Source organism: Cervus canadensis, chromosome 6 (assembly GCF_019320065.1).
Source record: "Cervus canadensis isolate Bull #8, Minnesota chromosome 6, ASM1932006v1, whole genome shotgun sequence".
Lineage (NCBI taxonomy): Eukaryota > Metazoa > Chordata > Mammalia > Artiodactyla > Cervidae > Cervus > Cervus canadensis.
Window position 1 is genome coordinate 54,843,299 of NC_057391.1, and position 24,149 is coordinate 54,867,447.

A 24,149-nucleotide genomic window follows, 5' to 3' on the forward strand; every position below is an offset into this window, starting at 1 on the left:
TTTTGATGTTCAGACTACCTGCCCTTTGTTGCAAACTCCTATATAACCTGACTCCTCCCCCTTCCTCCTTGGAACAGTTCTCTCAGGGTCACTTGAGATACTATCTCCTGGGCTTGAGTCCTAAGAATTCCCACCAAATAAAACATTACTCTCAACCTTTAGGTTGTGACCATTTAAGTAGACAACACCTAAAACTAAGGTTATATACCAATTCTATCTCCATAAAACTGGAGGGAAAAATTCTAACCAACAAAGAACTGATTGCCAGTTTATTTCATTAAACATGAAATAAAGTCTCTTAACTATGCAACAGGTCAAAGAATTTATTACCAGCAGATCCATATAAAAGAAATGTGAAAGAAAAGTAAAGGAAGTCAGTCCATGAAGCCAAAAGAAAATGGTACCACAAGGAGGTCTGGTTCTACACAGAGAAGAGCACCAGTAGTTAAAACTATATTGGGAAATTATATAAAACTTTTACCTCATTATTTAGCTCTCTTTAAAAGAGAATCACCTTGCTTCAAGCAAAAATAATACAAACATTTCTGGTTTTATAACATATGTCCTGGTGAAATACATGACAACAATATCAAAAAGGCCAGGAAAGGGGAATGAAAGTATGTTGTCAAAGTTCTTACATTGAGTATAAAATAGTGTATTGTTGAAGGCAGACTGTGATAAAGATACACAGTATAAACTAATGTAAAATAACACAAAAAGAACTAATTACTAAATGAATAAAGAAAATAACGTGAAGCTATAAAAAAGTTTTCACTTGTCCATAAGACAGCAGCAAGTGAGAAAAGGGGAAGAAAGGACACGTTAGACAACAGCAAGAAGGTAGATGTAAACCAGCCTTATTGATCGTACATTAGATGTAAATGGTGTAAACCAAAGAGCAGCAAACCTTTTCTTAAAGGGCTAGAAGGTAAATAGTTTACCTTTGCCAGTTATGAAGTCTCTGCTGCAACTACATAACTGTTTTGCTGTAGCCATAAAAGTAGCCAAAGAAATGGATGTGGTTATGTTTCAATAAATTATTATTTACAAAAACAGGCTGTCTGCCAGGCTATAGTTTACTAGTCCCTTGTTTAAGTACCTCAATTCAGAGGGAGTAGTAGACTGGGGGAAAACCACAACTTAAATACATGCTGCCTACAAAAAAATATTTTAGTATGATGTCCTGTATTGAGTACACGTGCTCCCATGTCCAACTCTTTGGCAACCCCATGAACTGTAGCACACCAGCATCCTCTGTGAATGGAATTTTCCAGGCAAGAATACTGGAGCAGGTTGTCATTTCCTTTTCCAGAGTATCTTCCTACTCACAGATTAAAAGGATGGAAATGATATACCATGCTAAAGTTGCAGAGAAGATCCAATTCTGATTCCATGTTGGAACTGTTTTTGACTTGCTTTTTGGTGCTGTTGTAATTATAATCATATATAATGCGGTGCCTCAGAAAACCCAGCCCTTCTGCCTGACTGCTGGACTAAATTGTCTTTGCTCAGCTCACAGGGAGATAATCTGACCCTATACATCTGTGATTACCTACAGGAGAGAACAGATTAACACATTCCTTTCAGAAATTGGCAGTTCCTGGAGCTGTTTTGCAAGTCTGATTGCCCCTTTTTACTTTGCTTCTTCACTGCCTCTTCCTCTGCATTCTGCCTTTTTACTTTATTTCCTCACTGCCCCCCACCACCATCTCTGTTCTATAAAAGAGCCTGGCATCCTGACCCTGATAAATGGGCATTTTGAGACACTAGTCTGCCATCGTCTCAGTCAGCCAGCTTTCCTACTAAAGTCGTATTCCATGCCTCCATACCTTGCTCGGATTTTTTGGCCTGGCGACTGTGTGGCATAGAGATTGAGTTTGGACTCGGTACCTCTAATAGGAACCAAAGGGAAGATGGAGGGCCTACGTTAACATTAGCCAGAGTACATCTAGAGCAAAAGAGGAGTAGGGTAAAGAGAAAGAGAGAAATCAAACAGAAAGATGGCTACTTCTGCCAAATGAAGCGGGTTGCCATTATTTATTTCATCTGCAGACTCCTGGGAATGAGACTAACCAAATAAGACAGGAAAGGACTTGCCAAACCGCTATCATGCAGCTGTGCTTTTAGCCTTTCTACTGTACTGGAAGGATCAAAGGAGCTAGAAAGAAGGGAGGGATCCTAGGCTTTTCTTTCTTTCTTTTTTTTTTTTTTTTTGTGGTGGCAACAAAATTTTTATTCAACTGGTTCAGAAAAAGATTTTGGAATGAATGCATTTAGATAACCAAATACACTTTAAAAACAAATCTTTGCCAAATAGTTTACTTCTAAACTTCAAAAAAATTTTTTTTGTAATGTATAATTAACTACCCAATAGCTATGTCATACCATAAACATGCTAATAGATGGTTGTTCTCAACATTCAAATCTTTCTAAGACTAGTAACCAGATTTACTTAAGTGTTAATGAGGGATTAAAACCATGACCTTGACAAAGTTAACTTACCCTGAGCTCTTTGAAGTTTTGTCTGTTTAGTCTTTGGAGGTCCCTGAATATCATTTTAAGTGTTACCATGTTACTTCTGCTGGATAATAGTGCAAGTGCTAAAATGTAAAAATCACATAGTGCAAAGTTTGGAAATCATGCAGTTTAGATGCAGAAAAAAATTAAATCAAGGCAAGATCCTTTTACTGAGGAAACTGAATAAAACAATGTGGTGACCATAAGTCTGAAGGATGGCTTCATTTATAAAACTTTAAAACATGTAACTTGTAAAATGACAAATTTATTTATCATAATCTAATTAGATAAGGGCATTAAAAGTAAATTATCAACACAAAAACTGTCATTCTTCCATTAGAAAAGGAGCTCGACTCTCACAGAAGTTAGTTATAATTTAAGTACAATAGAGAAGCAATATATTGCTTTTACATCCTTAACAATGCATCTCGAGTGTCTGAGTTTTGTAAGCTATTTTATCAATATTGTTCGCTTCTCTAGTGGCTCAGGCAGTAAAGGAATCTGCCTTCAATGCAGGAGGCCTGTGTTGGATCCCTGGGTTGGGAAGATCCCGTGGAGAAGGGAATGGCAACCCACTCTAGTATTCTTGCCTGGAGAATTCCATGGACAGAGAAGCCTGGCAGGCTGTAGCCCATGGGGTTGCAAAGAGTCAGACACAACTGAACAACTAACACGTTTACACCTTTATCAATATTATTCTATTTCCTCACCTTTGGAGGACAAAGACTATTTCACTTAACACTTCCACAGATAGACAACCCACCTTGCTAGTTCTTAAAGCTATCAGGTTTCTTGACAGATTTCAGGCACAAGATAATTTATGGTTTCTTTACTTTATCCTTATTGCAATTAATCCCCAACTAGAAAGGTGCTGATATTCCTTGCATTTCAGTTGACAAGCTTTGCTACAAAGCATTTTAAAATAATTAACATTTTTTGCCCACTCCTCCAAATAATATTTTTAGAAGTCATGATTTCTCAAAGGAGGTTTATATAGGCCATGCAAATAGAACATCACCCATATGCACAGAGGCACTAAGAAAAAGCTAGAGGGTACTGCTTACCATTTTAGCTGCAGTCACCTAGACTTATTAAAAACTAGATTTGTAAAAGCAAAACAAAAACTTTTCACTTTGGGCAATGCAAGAACAAATAGCAGTTGAATCTGGGTATCAGCTGTCTATGTATGACAAGTAATAAATCCATTTGACTTTAGACAACTTTTCAAATAAGTTTATTTGAAGCAAAATAAGCTATTGCAAGAAAGGTCATGAAAATTTCATCTCAAAAGGGTCAAAAAAGGAGAATTAACTGCTTTGAATTCTTTGCATTCAGGGCTGCAAACCAAATACACATTATTACCTAGATCAGTTTTATTTAAGAATTTCCAACATTGACAACTCTTATAAAAAAAGCATCCAAGCACAGGAGACAGAGCTGCAGCACACAGCATTCTCAGGGGTAAGTAACAGATATCAGAACTTCCACCTTCCTTGGAGACACTGAGGTCACTAGTGAACTCTGCTTCCAAGTACTCGTGTAAAGCACACCATAAGCTCAGCACATGTTCTCAGCCCCTCAGCTTCAGTTCACACTACCACACTTACAGATCTGTGACAGAAGAGAACACACACCATACAGCATTCACAGTAGGTGACAAAAAGGCAGGGGAAATACAAACATCGTTTCACTGAACACATTCAGCTAACGTAGGTTAACTAAGAACAAAACTAAAAGTCTTCGAACAGATGCAGATGTCCTTTGAATGCAAAAAATATTTGTATGTTATTTGCTATCACTGCTCTCAGCACTCTCTCTTACCAAAGCCACAGGACTTAGAGACACATCTTGCCAAGTTAAAAAATATCCATTATGCACCACCAAATCTCTGCACGCGCTCTCTCCTTTCCTCGCTCATACTGGCACCATCATCAACCCCCCACAAGGTTTCAAAAGTTCTAACAGCCCTCTGGTTCCACATCACAGGCTTGCATTCACAGCGTTGACACAAGTTCATGAAATAAAGAATAGTGTATAAAAATGAGACACTTACTATCAAAGACGCAGCCTGTGCGGCGTGATGAGAATCCTTGAATGAGAAAGCATGTGGACAGAAGTATTCCTATGGTAGAATTATTTACAGCACTACTTTCAGCAAAGTGCTTCTTCCATAAACATTTGAAATGAGATGAACTGCAAAGATTAAATGAAGGCTTTGTATTGTACTTTTGTATATGAAGGGAGACAAGTGTTAAAAAAACAAAAACAGAAGAACCAAGCACTGTGACACCATGCTCTCTAAAGAGGAGATTTCCCAAGGAAAAAAATTGATATGGTTGGGTTCGAATGAAAACAAGAATAAAAGAATGTAGTTCTAATCAATGGTTTCCATTTTGAGCATGCAAAGTATTCCCTTCACAAGTCCATGGATAAAATATTGCAGGAGAAACATTTTGATATCAATCGTAGTGTGTTGGTTTATCAATCAGGTTAATAGCAGTTCACTTTCAAACACTCAATACTTCAACCCTTTATGTAATAAAACTTAAAAAATTCTTTTAGCTCTTTTTCTAAAGAAGAATGCCAGATATACTGCTGAATATACTCCACACTGAAGGAGCCAATTTAAAAAATTCTTAAATATGTATTTTTACAATATACTTACCATGCGTTTAGAAAAATTTGAATTCCTACCAGTTTATACCAACTAACCATAACCCAATGTCAACATTCCCTAGCCAGAAGATTCAGAATCCATGCTTGGGCCAAAGCCTACGTTAAAACCACTGCCTGACCCTGCATTTGATGCTGCTCTCCAACCAATTGCTGCACCTGAATTAGAACCACTCTAAAAGTTATTTCCAGTACCAAAAGCCTGACTCAGCTCCCTCTGCACATTGCCTTGGCTTTGGTCATGACCTGACAGGTCTGGCTGGTTCTGGTGACTGGCTAACATGCCCATCATACCCCAGCTCCGTGCAGAGCTGCCTGGGCTGCAGCCATCATTGCTGGACTAATGCTAAAAGCACCAATATTCCTCCGTCTGCCCATATTACTACCTGATTTATTTCCCAAACCAGCTCCGCCCTCTCTACTGCTGATCTACTGAATCCGCCCTGACTCCCAAAGCCACCTGGATCACCACCACATCTTCCACTGCTGTCTGTTGCTACCAGACAGCAGTTCAGCCTTGGATATATGTGTGCCGATTCCTTTAATGGTCATGTCCTCTTCACAGAGAGACTGGGCGACCTGATCATCCGCAAACGGAACAAAGGCAAAAGCCCTGAACAGCATGGGATTGAAGACATCTACCACTTCCCCGTACTGGCAGAAGAACTGCCACAGCTCATCAGCAGTCATGCCCTCTGTACAGCACCCAGTAAACGCCTTTCTGCTTCCCAAAGGCTCCTCTGGGCTTTGATTAGAATTTGGAAGTTTACAGTCACACTGTTGTCCATCTATCACATGTTGCTGTGACGTGACTTTCACCTGGGTTTCATACTCCGTAAAATGAACAAAGTCAAATCCTTTCAAATGACCAGTGTTTAGAATATGCATTTATTTGGCTGTGTCGGGTTTTATTAGTTGCGGCATGTGAACTTTTAGTTGTGGCATGTGTGATCTATTTAATAATTCCCTGAACAGAGATTGAACCCAGGCCCTCTGTATTGGGAGTGCAGAGTCTTAGCCACTGGGCCACCAAGGAAGTCCCTGAATGACCAGGTTTAGTATCTTTCTTGACCTGAACCCTAAGAACCTCTCCAAAGGTACTAAAATACTCTTTTAGATCCTGTTGTTTTCCATGGGAGACCCAACACTATTTCTGGACTACTTTTTTCATGTTCACTGCTGATGAAGTATCCATCTTTCTTTTGTTATTGTTGTGATAGTTGACATCATACACCAGATTCCCTCAGCCAGCATTAGGGGCACGCAGAATACCTTCTACCAGATGGACACCTCTCATATACTGAGACACTGGCTTCCTGTAGTGCAGACCACGTGCCCCTAGAAGCTGGGCTGCATTGTCCCATCATTTTATGATGGTATTCCAATGGGCTCGTCATTTTCATCTTTGGTTACCCGAATATATTCAGACATCTTTGCTTGCCTTTCTGCTAGGCTGCTGCTAGGAAGCCCGACGAGGAAACTGAAGCAGCGAGGAATCCTAGAGCAGTCTAGCTACACTTCGCTACCACACCCCTAGGCTTCTGAGAGGCAGCAAAGAGCAGTTACTCAGTGTGGGCTCTGGTTTCTGACTTCTCGAATTTGAATCTTAATTTCACCATTTACAAACTGAGTTAGAGTGAGTTTCTTAATATCTTTTAATCTGGAGAAGGTGGATAACATTTATACCTTATGGACTTTCTATGAGAATTATATCAGATAATACATGTGAAGCATCTGGTACACATCTCACAGCCAGCACTCGTGAACTCTGACGACACTGACGTCGCCAACCACCGTGGTATTCCTTTGGAGAAGATGAAGTATTGTGTGCTGTTTGTGCAGCAATTTTTAAGTTGACACAATGACCACCCTCTAGCAATAAAATGTTCTTAAATATAAGTGCCATTTGAACATAGATAAATAATAAGGACTTACTACGGTAGCACTCTACTCAATACTCTGTAATGACCTATATGGGAAAAGAATATAAAAGAGTGGATCTATGTATATGTAAGACAGAAAAATTACCATTCGGGATAGCATGACTTAACCCAGGTGAATAAGGGAAAACTCCGTTTTCTAGCTTTCTCTTTTACTTTCACACTACAACAAAACAGAGTACTTCTCACACCAGATGTGTGGGAGTTTTCTCGCACTACAAAATTCTTGGATATTCCTTGGTGTCTTAAAATTCTACTCAGTTCTGACATCATCTACCTGGAGATAGCACAAGAGCCCACAGGCTAAGGGCTCAGACCTACACAGGAGGAGTAGGCACTGCTGCTTCAGACGCCAAACCCAAGTCCATGTAGTTTCCTGTGCTTCTGAAGTTCCGACGACTCCCTTCTTGGTTGAGATTAATTTGCAACAGCATCTCACAGAATTCAGAGGAACATTTTCCTTACTAGATTACTATTATAAAACGATAAAACTCAGGAATAGCCAGATGGAAGAGATGCATAGGGCAAGGCATACAAAAAGGACTTGGAACTTTCATGACTCCCCCCCTGCCCCACCTCCAAATCTCCACATGTTCACCAACCTAGAAGTTCTCCAAACCGTGTCCTTTTGGGTTTTTATGGAGACTTTCATCATACAGGCATGATTGATTAAATCATTTGCCAGTGGTGACTGATTCAGCCTCCAACTCCACACCCCTCCCTGGAGGTTGGGGTGGGACTGAAAGTTCCAACCCTCTAATCATGGCTGGTTATACTGGTAACCAGTCCCTGTGTTTATATCACCTAGGGGCTTTCCAAAAGTCACTTCATTAACAACAAAAGACACTTTTATGGCTCTCATCACAGGGAATTTTGAGGTCTATGCCAGAAAGTAGACAAAGACCAAAATATATTTCTTATTATAAATCATGAAATTATATCAGGTTTCAGTAACCTGAAACTAGGTGTAGGTCAAATCCAGCCCACACCTTTTTTTGTGCAGTCTATAAGCTAAGAATGGTTTTTACATTTTTAAATAGTTAAAACCAGGACTTCTCTGGTGGTCCAGTGGTAAAGAATCCCTGGTCCAGAAAAATTCCACACTTCGCGGCGCAGCTAAGCCTGTGAACCACAGCTACTGAAGCCCATGGGCCTCGAGCCCATGCTCCACAACAAGAGAAACACTGCAATATGAAACCTGTGCACTGCGAGGAAGAGTAGTTCCTGCTCGCCACAACTAGAGAAAGCCCGTGCACAGCAATGAAGACCTAGCACAGACAAAAACAGACTTTTTAAAAAGTCATCTTTAAAAAGAATAGTTAAAACCATTTTGTGACACATAAAATGATAAAATGCAAATGTCAGCATCCATAAACAAATCTGTGTTGGAATCAGCCATGCTCACTCATTGACCTATTGTTCGTGAGTTTTTTAGCCACAGCAGCAGAATTCAGGAGTTGCAACAGAGATGGTGTGGACCACAGAACCTAAAATATTTATTATCAAGCCTTTTACAGAAAATAAATTTGCCAACAAACTTGATCTAATGCATCCTTGAATTTCCCCATTATTTCTAAATGACCACAAACGGCAACTTGGAAACGGCCGACCCAGATAGCCCCATCCCAAATAGCAGAGTCCCAACCTCTTCCTGGCCAGGTCCTCACCTTGGTGTGGCGACCTTCTTTTGTTGGGAGTTTAATTTTCTTTGGAGCTTGGCAAAAAGCTTCTTTGGAGCTGATCTTCAAGTCCGCGGTCTGGTCTTTAGCTTTCTCTGCCTTCCACTGCAGGAGTCAAGAGCCTCTTTGTGTGCTGTTAAGGAGGCCCTGGGCTTTCCACGGAGCTTTCGGTTGGCAATTGCTCTCACCTGTTTATTATCTTTTTTCCTTAGCAAGAGCCACCTGATTCCCTGTTTCTTCATGATCTCTAACACCTGATACATAACACTAGCTGATGCATTCCTTTCCTCTGCTACACCATTCCAGTTTCCCACCAATGAAAGCTTTAACGATTGGACCATCTTGTCTCACTGGCAATTTTTGCTCGATCTACTATCAGCCATGAGGTCCCTTTTACAAACAGGGTGGTGGATGATTCAGCTTCAAAGGTAAATCAGCGGCTTCTTCCTGGGACCACTTCAGGTTAGGGGTGCCAGATTTAGCAAATATAAATACAGTGCTCCCAGTTAAATTATGAATTTTGGATAAATAAAACTTTTAGTGTAATTATGTGCTTAGTTGCTCAGTCATGTCTGATTCTTTGCAACTCTTTGGACTGTAACCATGGACTGTCTATGGGATTTCTCAGGCAAGAATACTGGAGTGTGTTGCCATTTCCTTTTCCAGGGGATCTTCCTGACTCAGGGATTGAACCCACGTGTCCTGCATTACAGGCAGATTCTTTACCCACTGAACCATCTGGGAAGCCCCAAGTATAAGTATATCCTGTGCCATATTTATATTTAAAAATTTTTGTTCTTTATCTGAAACTAAAGTTTAGCTGGGCAACCTGCATTTCACCTGGCAACTCTATAACAGGTTCCTCGGGAAGCAAATTCTGAGATGGAGCTTAGTTAGCAGGGTGTCATTAAACAGTGCCCTTACTGTCAATACCTTTGGGAGGACTGGAGGAGAAGGAAGCAGGATAGCAGAAAGAAAAGTCTGTGATGCAGGCCTAGTGACAGGTCTGGCTGAGCTATGGGGATCTCTGGTACTAGAATGGCCCTTTACAGCAGTTCTGAGTTGGGCTGAGTTGTCCAAGCCTTTATACTCACACTGATCCATCACTGGATGAGGAGGTGCTTCCTGGATGAAGCAAATCTCTGCAGACAAGGCAAATCCTGAAGGGTCTGACAGCTGAAGGCTATTTGCTGACAGCACTCCCAGCACCAGGGGCAGAAAGTCTTTCCTGACGTGGAATCCATGTACTGGATATATCACAGCGTTTACCATGCTTGGAGAGAGGATTAAAACATTGACCAGAGAGAGTAAATGATATTTAAGAAGGGTATCAATGGACATGAGCTCGATCAAACTCTGGGACATTGTGAAGGACAGGGAAACCTGGCATGCTGCAGTCCATGGGGTCGCAAAGAGTCAGACACAACTTAGCAACTGAAAAACAACAAGAAGGACTTTTCCATTTGAGCATCTATGATGCTCAAGTGAAATAACGATCAAGTAAAATAATGAAATAACGTGTTCTATTGCCTAGAGGAGACCATGACTCATAGATGGTGAGCACCAGCAGCAGTTACATTGATGTCTCTAAAACTGGGCAGGAAGGTTTGTCCAATGGTGAGGCAATTTTTAGAGTAACAAGCAGTGCTGTGCCAGCTTTCTCATCTACCTCTTGGAAGGTGACGACTGTGGGGGAATTCTTTGCTGGGGAGTGTTCTATGCCTGACTGGGCTTAAATTGGCAAATTCCTCTAGATACAGCTTTTTTAAAAGGAATGCCTTTTGAAAAAAATCTTCAAAGTTAATTACTGTCTTTTCCCACAGACCAGATCCTTCTCTTGGACATGTCTGAGTAAGGTGGAAACCATGATCATAAAGTTAGGGAAAAATGTCTTATCTTCACCATGATACTTAAGCTGTGACGTTAGGTGAAACTTCTCTGAGTTCACTTTTCTAGGCTTTAAAATGAGAAACTTGGAGTGGTTTTTATGTGAAGGTTCTATCTAGTGTCGACCTTTTGTAATCCTGTGATTATGTATGTGGCTTCTTGGCAAATGAATTTGGAACACTAACCAAACCATATTGCTAGACACAAGACTTTAGCAATTTTAGAATTAATTTTTTTAGATTTTTAGAAAGTAGTTTAACAACCACTGTTCAAGTGGCTCAGTTTTTGAGGCTGATCATGACAGATCATTTGGAGGGGAAAGTAGGGAGACAGGTTAATTTCTTTCTTATTTTAAATCTTACAGTGAACAGCTATAAAACTGGATATGTTAGCATCCCATGCAAAGTCTGAATGGTCCAGGTAAAGGGGAAAGGCTATTTTCTCTGAGGACTTTTTTCTTTTTTGCTTTGTATTATTTTAATGACAAAAGACATCAGCAGTGCATGCCTGGGCCTGTCAGGAACAGAGACTCTTCTGGGGAAGGTTATAAAGAAGTTCTCTAGGTCCAAACAGTGGGGTCCTTGAATTTTTTTTTCATGATTTGAGGGTGGTTTTACTGTAAATTTGTTGCATGACTAAGGGACCATTTTTTTGGTGACATGAAGTGTTAACTCCCTAATCATACAGACCAGCAGAGAGACACTGTTGATGCTGCATACCTCTCACTCAGCTCGGCAGCCCCTGATTAAGGCTGAAAGAATAACAGCGTCACTCTTGTTCCCTGTAGGTTTGAAATATAAAAATACCACTTATGATTTATCAAGAATCGTATAATTTTTAGAGCACTTTTCATTTCACATGGAAAAACCAAAGGAGGTAAGTAGTACTATCCACATTTTACAGGTGACACAGAGCTTCTGAGGGATTGAGACTTGCCCAAATTCACACAAATCCAATTTTTAAAATTCCTTCTACGTTTAGCATGTAACATCATGTCCTTTTTAGTTGCCTAAACTAAGCCAATAAACTAACAAATCTTCATTGCACTTACATCTGTACGTATCTAGTTTTAGTAACTAGTTGCACATTTTTCATGTTTTCTGATAGAGAAAACAATCCATATTAATGACTTTTTTCAGTACTCAGAAGGAGCCAGCAAACTGTGAGTGTCTGAATAGAGGAGCAAAAAATATTAATATAATTCTACCACAATACTGGTTTTTGGTTATTTTTTCTTCTAAACATTATGTATAAATTAACATGAGGTAATAATAACAGTACACTTGTTTCAACATGTGATTATGTTCAGCAATGATTATTTTTATTGACTAATTAAAGTTAAATAAATTACAACCAAAAAAGATACTTTCACCATGATCCATTCGTTGCTCAGAATAGCTTAGAATCTGTGGTTACAGATTGGAAATTATGGCTTTTAATGATGTGGTTCACCAGGTCATAGCAGCTGCATGAAAACTGAAAAGCTCAGTTATGAACTTCTCCTTTAGATCGTCTGTGATCATCTGCTGCTGCTGCTGCTAAGTCGCTTCAGTCGTGTCCAACTCTGTGTGACCCCATAGACAGAAGCCCACCAGGCTCCCCCGCCCCTGGGATTCTCCAGGCAAGAACACTGGAGTGGGTTGTCATTTCCTTCTCCGATGCATGAAAGTGAAAAGTGAAAGGGAAGTCGCTCAGTCATGTCTGACACTCAGCGACCCCATGGACTACAGCCTACCAGGCTCCTTCATCCATGGGATTTTCCAGGCAAGAGTACTGGAGTGGGGTGCCATTGCCATCTAGCCACAGTCAAAATGTAGTCAGTGCAGTTAGAAAAAGACACCTGGTTCTTTAAGAATTTTAGTGTCTTGTTTGACTTTTTATCTTGCAACCTTGGAAGGTAACAGACTGCGGAGGTACCTAAGATCAGAACTCCTCATTTTAAAACTTTCCTCCCAGGACCCTTTCTTTGTCATAACACCTGGGCTAAATGATAGGACACAATATCAGTTTGCAAGAAGATGCTTTGAAATGGGGTCCACCCAACTTCTGAGGTTGAGAGGGATGGTTTTATTTACTCTCTGGTGGGAAGTTATCTGCTTTAGATTAAAGAATTAGGGAATTATCTGGTTTGATTCTGACATCAGAAGTGCAAATGTTTGGAAAGTGCTTTAAAGTAACTTTGCTTATAAGCGTCAATGTAAACTGCTAAAATGATATCTTGACTTAAAAACATTAGCCGGTACATTCTATTTTAGCAATGAGTTCAAACCTTTTTTTAAAATCAAGCACTGAGTAAAATCTGAATTCTTTTCACTCTGTAAAGACAAACTTTTCAACCCTATTATGAAATTACTAATTTCTGTTTGTTGGTCAAACTCAGTTGTCCTTATATTACTCTGCCATAGCAAAAAAAAAAAAAAAGAGAGAGAGAGCAAGAAATCCCAATCTATACGTGTCTAGCAGTGAGTATATGATTCCTTACCAACAGTTAAGGGTGCCAAGATAAATAAAATACCAAGACTGGGGTTTCTAAAATTTTTTCTAAAAGAAATATGGGCTAATTAAATAACTAACCTCTTTTGGTTGTTACTGTATGTACAGTTAGTATTGTATATATTACTATTATAATCATCACTATGAAATTATATACATATTCAGGTCCCCTGTGTCCAGAAACAGCCAACATATATTTTTAAATACTATAAGAGTAGCACATATTAAACACATTGATCTTGAACATGAAACTCTACTTTGTTATAAAACATGAATCTGAAGAAGACATTTTTTTAAAAAGCTGTGATGACATGACATAACCAATCTCATTAAAAAGTGGGGAGAAAAGTTTCAAATACCCATTATTTTGAGAACACAGCAACAACAAATTCCCTCATAGCTGCCTAGGTTTATTCAGGGGGTGTGGAGACTCAAATATTTCAATCTGCACATCCCCTGAAATTTAAAATGCTTCCACTAGTAAGGTATAAAACCAGGACTCAGGGCCACTGAGAATCGATGAGGCTCTAGTGAAAAAGTTTGAGAAGCTCCCCTAACACATACATGTACTCAGTGAGGGCAAATTGCTGAAAAATCTTTACCTAAGTATTTCCCTTAGGTCTCCTTCCTGACTGCAGGACTCCTCTCTACTCTCGGCGGCCCTGCCTGGACCTCGGCGTTGGGCTGAAGGATGTTTGAAGAACCGAGTTGGCAGAAAATATGTGTATTTAAGGGCATGTAGGAGCAAGTACACAGAAGAACTATATGAAAAGATCTTAATGACCCAGATAACCACGATGGTGTGATCACTCACCTAGAGCCAGACATCCTGTAGTATGAAGTCAAGTGGGCCTTAGGAAGCATCACTACGAACAAAGCTAGTGGAGGTGATGGAATTCCAGCTGAACTATTTCAAATCCTAAAAGAAGATGATGTTAAAGTGCTGCATTCAATATGCCAGCAAATTTGGAAAACTCAGCAGTGGCCACCAGACTGGAAAAGGTCAGTTTTCATTCCAATCCCAAAGAAAGGCAATGCCAAAGAATGTTCAAACTACCGCACAATTGCACTCATCTCACACGCTAGTAAAGTAATGCTCAAAATTCTTCAAGCCAGGCTTTAACAGTACGTGAACTGTGAACTTCCAGATGTTCAAGCTGGATTTAGAAAAGGCAGAGGAACCAGAGATCAAATTGCCAACATCTGTTGTATCATAGAGAAAGCAAGAAAATTCCAGAAAAACATCTACTTCTGCTTTATTGATGATGCCAAAGCCTTTGACTGTGTGGATCACCACAAACTGTGGAAAATTCTTCAACAGATGGGAATACCAGACCACCTGACCTGCCTCTTGAGAAACCTGTATGCAGATCAGGAAGCAACAGTTAGAACTGGACATGGAACAACAGACTGGTTTCAAACTGGGAAAGGGGTACGTCAAGGCTGTATATTGTCACCCTGCTTATTTAACTTATATGCAGAATACATCATGCAAAATGCTGGGCTGGATGAAGCAAAAGCCGGAATCAAGATTACCGGGTGAAATATCAATAACCTCAGATATGCAGATCATACCACCCTTATGGCAGAAAGCAAAGAAGAACTAAAGAGCCTCTTGATGAAAGTGAAAGAGGAGAGTGAAAAAGTTGACTTAAAACTCAACATTCAGAAAACTAAGATCATGGCATCTGGTCCCATCACTTCATGGCAAATAGATGGGGAAGCAATGCAAACAGTGAGAGACTTTATTTTCTTGGGCTCCAAAATCACTGCAGACAGTCACTGCAGCCATAAAATTGAAAAATGCTTGCTCCTTGGAAGAAAAGCAATGACCAACCTAGACAGCATATTAAAAAGCAGAGACATTACTTTGCCAACAAAGGTGCATCTAGTCAAAGCTATGGTTTTTTCAGTAGTCATGTATGGATGTGAGAGTTGGACCATAAAGAAAGCTGAGCACCAAAGAATTGATGCTTTTGAACTGTGGTATTAGAGAAGACTCTTGAGAGTCCCGTGGACTGCAAGGAGATCCAACCAGTCCATCCTAAAGGAGATCAGCCCTGGGTGTTCATTGGAAGGACTGATGTTGAAGCTGAAGCTCCAATTCTTTGGCCACCTGATGTGAAGAACTGACTCCTTAGAAAAGACTGATTCTGGGAAAGACTGAAGGCAGGAGGAGAAGGGGACAAGAGAGGATGAGATGGTGGGATGGTATCACCGACTCAATGGACCTGAGTTTGAGTGAGCTCTGGGAGTTAGTGATGGACAGAGAAGCCTGGATGCTGCAGTCCATGGGGTTGCAAAGAGTTGAACACGACTGAGTGACTGAACTGAACTAGGAGCAAGTTAAACTGGATTTTCTCCTGGCATCCAAAGGGACCAGATCACATTCTTTAAAACTATATTTGGGTAGTTATAAAGTAATTATCTGCCAATTAAAATTTTTAAAAAAGTCACAAGGAGAAAAAAGCCAGATAACATATATTAAAAAGGAAAACTACACTAGGGTAAGAACAGTTCATTAACTGCTTTTTTGGGGGGGAGTCTTAATTTTATGCTGTTTTCACCCTTGCCCTTTACCATAAACTCAAAGCATATAAATGACCACTTTTTAGTCTGAAACAAAAAATATATATATAATGAACAGGCTCAGGTGAATAAGCCCTTCTAAGAATCAGGCTCACTTTAATATTCTAGATCAGGGGTTGGCAAACTATTGCTGTAAAGGGCCAGAAAGTAAATGTTTTAGGTTTGAGGAGCTGTTCCTCAACTTTCTTGCAGTAATTCAACTCTGCCAGGGTATAGCAAAAGTAGTCACAGACTATAATACGCCTGTGACTGTGATAATACGCAAATGCCTCTGACTGTGTTGAATAAAACTTTATTTACAGAAACAGACAATGGGCTGTGTTTGGCCCACGGGTCACAGTTTGCCAATCCCTGTTCTAGATAATAACCACGAATGGCACCTTTCTTCTGAAAACTGCAAAGTGTCTCTCAAGGTTCTCACTGGATTAATGTCCACTTGCACAGTATTTACTCTGAGAACCGATCCAGATCTAGGGCAGAAAGACTCTGCAAGACCTGCAGATTCAACGTTTACGAGCCGAGCTGCAGATCAGCATGGTCAGAAATGGACAGGAACCCAGAAGTGCCTGTTTCTGCTTCAATGCAGGCAGCTATTCCTGCTTTGGCTAATTTTGGCGTGGTAATCAGGAGCTGAGGATGATGCCCACTCTGACGCTCTGGTGGCAGGTGAAGATGCAGAGAAAGCTAATAAGTTAGGGGTAATAAGGTACCTCAACAGCCTTAAAGGGTCAGTGCAGCTTCCAAGACAATAAACATAAGTCGGAACTAAGGAATTCATTGCTCAGGCCACCAGGCTGATCAACTCGGAGGTAAATCTGCTCAGCCATGGCTAAAAGCCAAAAATAAAATCCAAAACCAAATACGTAAAAGTTGCGAGAGTAGCAACAGCTAAGAATCACAGAATTCCCTACAGGTAAGGAAATCTTACCAATCATTTTAGCCAGCCCTTTCACGTTACCAGTGGGGAAAAACAAGACCTAAAGAGGGAGAGGTAACTTGCCCAGCTAGTTTCTGAAGGAATCACCAAATGCCAGCCATTTGTGAGTTCCGGTCTGTTATTTCCCCTACAGAGTCAGAATTAAAGGGGAAACACCACATAAGCACCCGTGTTGTGAGATTATGACAGCTAATTACCTGACCGCCCTTAAAGACAAGTTTCCTATTGGGACACACATGGTACCAGAGAACAGCTGAAATTTACTGAGGGGAACAGAATGCTTCCTGTCACTGGTGTAATGCAGCTGACAGAAACTGTACGGGATAAAGCATTAAATGGCCATCTTCCCAAGAATACAAATGCTGGTCTCTCATATTGTATGATAACATGGCAAGAACAGACTGGGAAGTTCTCAGAGCAAAGTTTGCATTGATCTGCTTCCCTCCTAACAGATCAAAGGCAAACGTTATCCTCGTATCCTTGGTGTCAGTGACATAGAGGATCCCTCGGGCAATGAAGGCGTTGCCGGCCTTGGACTTGGGGTACGTGGTGTTGATGTGCTGCACCACGGAGAAGGTCCTCTCCTCCAGCTGTGCGACAAGGATGCTTGAGCCGTCCGCGCTGGAAGCATAGATAATCCAAAGGCCCTTTTCATCTACAGCTAAATTGAAGTATGTCTTGGAATTTGCAAAGAGGTATTTTCGATCAAAATACAAGGCATTTTCAAGCTTCAGAGTTTGGGATGTTTCTTTGCCAAATTCAAACCTTAAATGTGTAAAAAAAAAAAAAAAACAAAGTAAATATGAGACACCATTTTTATGGACAAGGGTGGTTTTTAGGCTCCTCTGTTAAACTAGGGTGGGGCCTGGGATTCTGCATTTCTAGTGCCAGGTGCTCATTCTGCTATTACATCTGCAACACCGTGAGCAGTGAGAATGCAGAGGCTGGTGACTACATCTCAGTGTCCACCTCCTAACCATGTGACCCTGGTAAAAGTCCTTCACTTCCTGAATCCTCAGGTGCCTGCTGACCTCCTGATATGCCCTCTCAAAGCTGCAAGGGGCCTTAAAAGATAATCTAGTCTGTCATTTCATTTTACTAATGAGAAAAGGAGATGTGACCAGCTCAGGAATACAGTATGCAGTTTAAATTCAGGCTTTTGACCTCCAAGTTTGGGGGTGATTCCTCTACTCCAAGCAGGAGTTTTAAGACAAAAATTTCACAGCAGGCTCAGTGAAGGAAGTCAGCAGCAGAGAAGTGAAGTAGCAAAGTCACGGCTGTGAAGTCACTTTTCTTTCTTTGGTAAGCAAGTAGATCAATGAAGTGATGGCGTGAAACCCCAGGCCCCTCAGCTCCTGGAGGCTGTTTGATTTGGACTCCAAATCTACATCATAGCAAAAGTGGATTTTGATTCAGCTTCAGGAATAAAAATTCAGGGACTCAAGGCGAAAAGAAAAGCACTAGAGGGCGCCATCGAGCAGCAGAACTGTGACAGGTGCGAAGCTGCGGGTATGCACTGGAGTACAGCAAGCTTGAAGCCAGTTAGGAAATCCTGAAGTAAGCTTGAAAAGAAACTAGACAAAGAGTGCGGGCTTGAGAAGGTCTTTCTTGCCCATCTCTGCTCTCAGGGCTCCCCTTCCTCTGAATGCCAGGGATTCAGGACTGCCGTTCTAGCACTGGCACCGACAGTTGCTTTTCTTGATGAGGCTCGTCTCTTCCAGCAAAAAAGGGTCTAATTCCAGTCTGCCTCTGATTCTCCTCCCAGACTGTAGCCAGGCACTGGAGCAGGGCCCCAGTATAGTTGTTCTAACCAGTGCCTCACACAGGCTTCGTGTCATTAGAAGCCACTCTTTCTTAGGGTGGCCAATCCTCCTCTGGGGCTCATTCACCCCAGAACACCTCACGTAACTGCTCTCAGTTGCTCAGTCATGTCTGACTCTTTTGTGACCCCATGGACTGTAGCCCACCAGCCTCTTCTGTCCATGGGATTCTCTAGGCAAGAATACTGGAGTGGGTAGCCATTCCCTTCTACAGGGGATCTTCCCAACCCAGGGATCAAACCAGCTTTGAATGAACCTGTTTGGCAGGTGGATTCTTTACCACTGTGCCACCTGGGTGGCCCTACACATATGGGAGCCACAGGACTTCCTAGTAGTAAAGACCCCGCCTGCCAGTGCAGGAGACAAAAGAGATCTGTGTTGGATTTCTGGGTCGGGAAGATTCCCTGGAGGATAGCATGGCAACCCACTCCAGTATTCTTGCCTAGAGAACCCCATGGACAGAGGAGCCTGGTGGGCTACAGTCCATGGGGTCACAAAGAGTCGGACCCAACTGAAGCGACTTAGCACACAAGCACATGCAGGGAGCCACAGGGCTGAAAAATGAGAACAAAGGTCACAGAAAGCAGTGTGTGTGGGGAGAGAAGGCTTCTGAATGGGTGGCGGCTCAGTTATCTTTTTCTTTTAGAGCAAGATTCTGTCTAGATGAGGTAGCCAGGAGGTGACGAGGCAGTGAGGGAGCCCAGGATGGGGGGTGGTGCAGAGGCACAGGACGGGGTGCCTCCAGCCACGGCTGACATGTGTGTCTAATGTGGCTGGTTTAACCGCATGATGTACTAGCAAGCCCATGCCCATGAAGGAATCCAGTTCTCCCTCAAGATACAAGTCTCTTGTTTGGAATGATGAGGACCATGGCTTTCATAACACTGGAAATGTCATTTCCAATGGGAGTACAGTTGGAGGTCTGCAGAGGTTCTCATCCACCTTTCCATTTGTAGTGAGGACACGGAAGTCACCGGAAGTGGTGTCTCTCCTCCGAGGTCACAAATAAGTAGGTGGGAGGGTTGGAACTTGATTGAGTTCACTGCTCCCTTGATTTGCCCAAGATGACCACTTCTGCCTCTAAAGCCCAGCACTTGATTTCTTCTTGAGCCATGCAGACAACCTTTAGCAATTCTTATGCAGAGCCAGGAAACCTGGGCTGCTGTCCTGGGCCCCGACTACCTGGGTGGCCGCCTCTCCTGCCCATGGGAAAATGGAGGGCGCAGGGGAGGCGGCTTGGTGAGGGCTCTGTCAGGATGACAGAACCACCTAAGGCCTTGCAGTCTCTAGTCCTCAGAGATCTCAGCTGTGACATGAAATTCTTCACACCCAACAGTTTTCAGAACAAAACCGATTTGAGGGTGTGACACCTTCCTGCTAGAGGGAGGTCTAGATTCTGCTCTTTCTTTCCCAAAGGATGAGAAAGCTTCCGCCCCCTGTTGCTCCCGGCCTCCTTCTCCCTGGCCCTGACCTTTCACTTGGTTCCAGACCAGCAATAAATGCAGTGGGGCCCACTCCTCGTGGCCTGCGGTTCATTCAGTCAGCAAACCCTGACTGACCTCTGGCTGTGCGCCAGGCCCCGGGAACATAAAGAGGGTAGACCCACAGTCCCTTCCCCTAAGTAGCTGAAGTATGACTAAAGCGCCACACACAGTAGGTGCTTGCTGGGATGGGTGAAGAGGGGCAGCGGGGCCCTGAAGGACTCACCTCACGATGGTGTTGGAGCCTCCCTTGTGGTAGTAGAGAGAGTTGTTGTGAACAGTGTGACCACAGCCGTGGAAATAGTACGGGAGGTGGATGAGCGTGTAACTGCCGTTCCGCAGCGAGGGCTGGTCTTCAAATTCCTTCACCCTGATGCCTGTAGGAGGGAAGCCAGGGAAAGGCAGTCACAGCTTGGAGGTGAGTGGGGGAAGGAGGGGTAAAAGGATGGAAGGTGAGAGTCAGACATCCTGCAAGGGTCCTTGTCCAGTTTCAAGATCCCAGGCTCCCAAACCCTAAGGCCAATTCTCTTCCGTGGATTCCTGAATCATCTTTTGAACACAGTAATCAGAGTTGCCTTTGCTCCTCTCAGGAAAACGGTACCATGCCCTCCCCTACAATTTTATCAACTTTTCTGTCAGACTGCCATAGGCCAGCATCGTGACGAGCACCTGTGCGGTCCCCTCCTACCACTGCACTCCAAGGGGGCCATGTTGGCTCAATGGCCTTGCTCTTCCCTTTAGAGTCACAGATTCCCTCTCAGCTGGTCATCTGGACAGTTACTACCAGCTGATGAGTAAGCCTGGATGAAACCAAAGTAGCATGTCTGAGCTATTGCTCTGACTAGTAGGCATGGCCAGGCCTCTTCTGGCATGGGGCCACTGCAATTCCTGACCACATCTGTTTGGGACAGTGTGGTGCAGTAGATCTTCAAGATGATACCTCACCCTCTCCCCTGGGCTCTCAGATACTGTGGTATCTGAGAAAAGTGGCCAAAAGGATTCTCCTTAAAGAAAGACAGCCTGTGCAAAAAAAAAAAAAAATTGTCTCTGACATTTCTTCCTCATTATGGTTTCAGGGTTTCTTATGGTTTATCAGTCAGGATGCTATTTGTTTCTTCTTGGACACTTTGCCAAAGAGCTACAGTGGGGGTGCCCTGGTCATGTCCCTATTATCTGAACTGTGAGGTTTGTCACCAGTGTGCTCAACTGAGAAGAGCATTCTGCCCACTCATTTGGGCTTTCTAAAATAAAAAAAGCAATTCTGTTACACCAATGAGCAAGGATTTCAGACACAGAAACAGGATAAGCCTGAAGGAAGGCAACAGAGGAAAGAAAATTACAACAGAGATATGGATCATCTGCCAAATAAAAGCACCTGAGAAATGTTCAGTCACCCAGATGCGTTCATCACTCTTGTTAGCAGACTCTCTTATCCAAGTCCCAAACGTCTCTTTAACTTTCAACACTTGTATTGGATTTCCAATTGATGTGATCATGGATTCTATTAAAAGAAGAGAAAGTTACTCACCTCCCAGTTATGACTGTAACCTACAAATTGGCAGTTGCCACTGGGACTTGCCAGCTACCTCTACAAGGATTAAATCATGTGCTGATGCAGCTGCTGACTTTCCACATCCCCTGAAAGGAGCTAAGGGTGGACAGCAGAAATGAGGCACTCTGTCCTCAGTGGGGGTGGGAGTGGGGGGCTGGTAGAACAGGTCTTCAGATAGTTAGATATTTTCAGGAGCTGATTTTATGAGCCCAAGCCAAAGAATTGATGCTTTTGAACTGTGATGTTGGAGAAGACTCTCGAGAGTCCCTTGGACTGCAAGGAGATCCAACCAGTCAATCCTAAAGGAAATCAGTCCTGGATGTTCATTGGAAGGACTGATGCTGAAGCTGAAACTCCAATACTTAGGCTACTTGATACGAAGAACTGACTCATTGGAAAAGACCCTGATGCTGGGAAAGATTGAAGGCAGGAGGAGAAGAGGACGACAGAGGATGAGACGGTTGGATGGCATCACCGACTCAATGGACACGGGTTTGAGTAAACTCTGGGAGTTGGTGATGGACAGGGAAGCCTGGCATGGTGCTGTCCATGGGGTCATGAAGAGTCAGACACAACTGAGCAACTGAACTGAACTGAACTGAAGTCATGTATTTCTTCATAAGGTGGCTCAGACAGTAAGGAATCTGACTGCAATGTGGGAGACCCGGGTTCGATCCCTGGGTAAGGAGATCCCCTGGAGAAGGAAAAGGTAATCCACTCCAGTATTTTTGTCTGAGAATTCCATGGACAGAGGAGCCTGGTGGGCTACAGTCCATGGGGTCACAAAGAGTCAGACATGACTGAGAGACTTACACTTTCACTTTCTAAATATCTAGAAAAGCACCCAAATCCTTCATGGTGATGACTGCTCCATGTGACTTGCAGAAACCTTCTGCAAAAAACATGTGCTTGATTGCATGTACTTCTCCTTCACCAAAATCACATATATGTTGACCTTTCCCCCTACTGCTCTGGAGCAGTTTCTCTGAGCTACCTGAAATGCTTTCTCCTGGGCTATAGCCCTCATTTTGCAACAAAAGAAACATGACTCACAACTCTCACATTGTGCTGATTTTATTTTATTTTTTTAGTCCATATGACTTTAAGATATCTGATTTCTGAGTTTTAAAACAGGATGCTTTGGGACTTCCCTGATGGTCCAGTGGGTAATAACCTGCCTGCCAGTGCAGGGGACACAGGTTCGATCCCTGGTCCAGGAAGATGCCACATGCCGCAGAGCAACTAAGCCCGTGCACCACAACTACTGAAGCCCGTGCACCCAGAGCCTGTGCTCCGCAACAAGAGAAGGCACCACAGTGAGAAGTCCTCTTATCACAACTAGAGAGTAGCCCCCGCTCGTCGCAACCACAGAAAGCCTGTACACAGCAATGAAGACCCATGCACAAGTAATAAAAAAAATAAACAGGATGCTCTGTTTCTGTACCTGCTTCTGGGGAATGGTGTTCACTGACTTTCTCATCAGTTTTTCCAACCAAGGTATCATCATTTGGTACAGCACATGTCTCACCTAAAACAACAAAGACAATCAGAGCAAACGCAGTTGGCACAGTGAGGCGTGTATAACTTTATAACTGGTGCTTTCCGCCACCTCACTCCAGATTCGAGTTCCATAAGCATCCTTGGTTTTTGCTTGCTTGCTTTGAAGCACCAACTCATACGCTTCCAATTTTGTTTCCTCTGCCTGGTGAGTTCCCCACAAGCATTTCCTGACCATAGTTGCTAAGACTGGATGATCCCGAGAGGATGTCAGTAATAGGAAAATGTCACCTGAGTCAGCTATCCTAATCCTCAACAACCTGGGGGCGGGGTGGGGAGGAAGGCTTACTGACACGTTCCTGGCCACTCTGGGCAGGTGGGAATCTATCACAATTTGCATTTTCTGGAGGGATTTTCACTTTCAGTGAAGCTGATGGGGATGAGGGAGCAGCCTCATGATGGGGTGGCCCATTGCACCCTGTCTTCCTGAACTGCCAGGGAGCAGAGGAGGAGGGAGCCTAGAGACAGCCCAGACCAGAGAGGTCGGGGCCCCTTTCCCCTCCCCATTTCCCGTCTGTATTTTTCTGCTCGAAGACCTGTGGGATCCAGGCCCTTGAGGGGCACCTGATTCATAGTTGGTTTGAGGCTATGACTAAGCATAAATTCATCTTCCTTAGCAAATGGGCTGAGTTCAGACCTTTGGTGAAGAGGTGGCTCAGGTGTCAGAAGCAGGACAGAAGGTGCGGGTCGCGTGGCCAGTGCGGAGATGAGAGGGAACAGACCACCTGGCAGCAGGTCTTGGCAAATCGGGCTTTCTGGGAAAGGCCAGGACCCACTTCCCCAGGCAAATTCTGAGGGTTTCCCATCACCTTGTGCTTGCTAGATAGGAAGGAGCACCTCCACCGTCACTAGGGAAACGCACAGAATAAACTAGAGAGGTGTCTTTATCAGTAAAATAGGGAGGCTCTTCTCTAACCTTCCTTTAGCTGGATGAGCCCTGTCTCTCTGAAGCCCTTCTGCCATGGATGAGAGCGGTCTCAGGGCTGTTAGACTCCCCACACACAATCCTGCCTCTCGAGTTCCC

General features: G+C 42.9%; 1 protein-coding gene and 1 pseudogene across 2 annotated transcripts in view; both read right to left on the reverse strand.

Annotated features, from left to right (window-relative positions):
• Positions 1-5,224: 5,224 nt before the first annotated feature.
• On the reverse strand, positions 5,225-8,192 carry LOC122444297 (annotated as a pseudogene).
• Positions 8,193-16,955: 8,763 nt separating this feature from the next.
• GLDN (gliomedin) overlaps positions 16,956-24,149 on the reverse strand; it is a 56,357-nt gene continuing 49,163 nt past the window's right edge. For both annotated transcript variants that reach the window (XM_043471992.1, XM_043471991.1), the window contains 4 exons: positions 23,013-23,096; positions 21,392-21,517; positions 20,243-20,393; positions 16,956-17,480 (listed from right to left, as the gene is read on the reverse strand). In XM_043471992.1, coding sequence (XP_043327927.1) covers positions 17,003-17,480; positions 20,243-20,393; positions 21,392-21,517; positions 23,013-23,096 — 839 coding nt within the window. In that variant the 3' untranslated portion in view covers positions 16,956-17,002. The remainder of the gene's footprint in view (positions 17,481-20,242; positions 20,394-21,391; positions 21,518-23,012; positions 23,097-24,149) is intronic.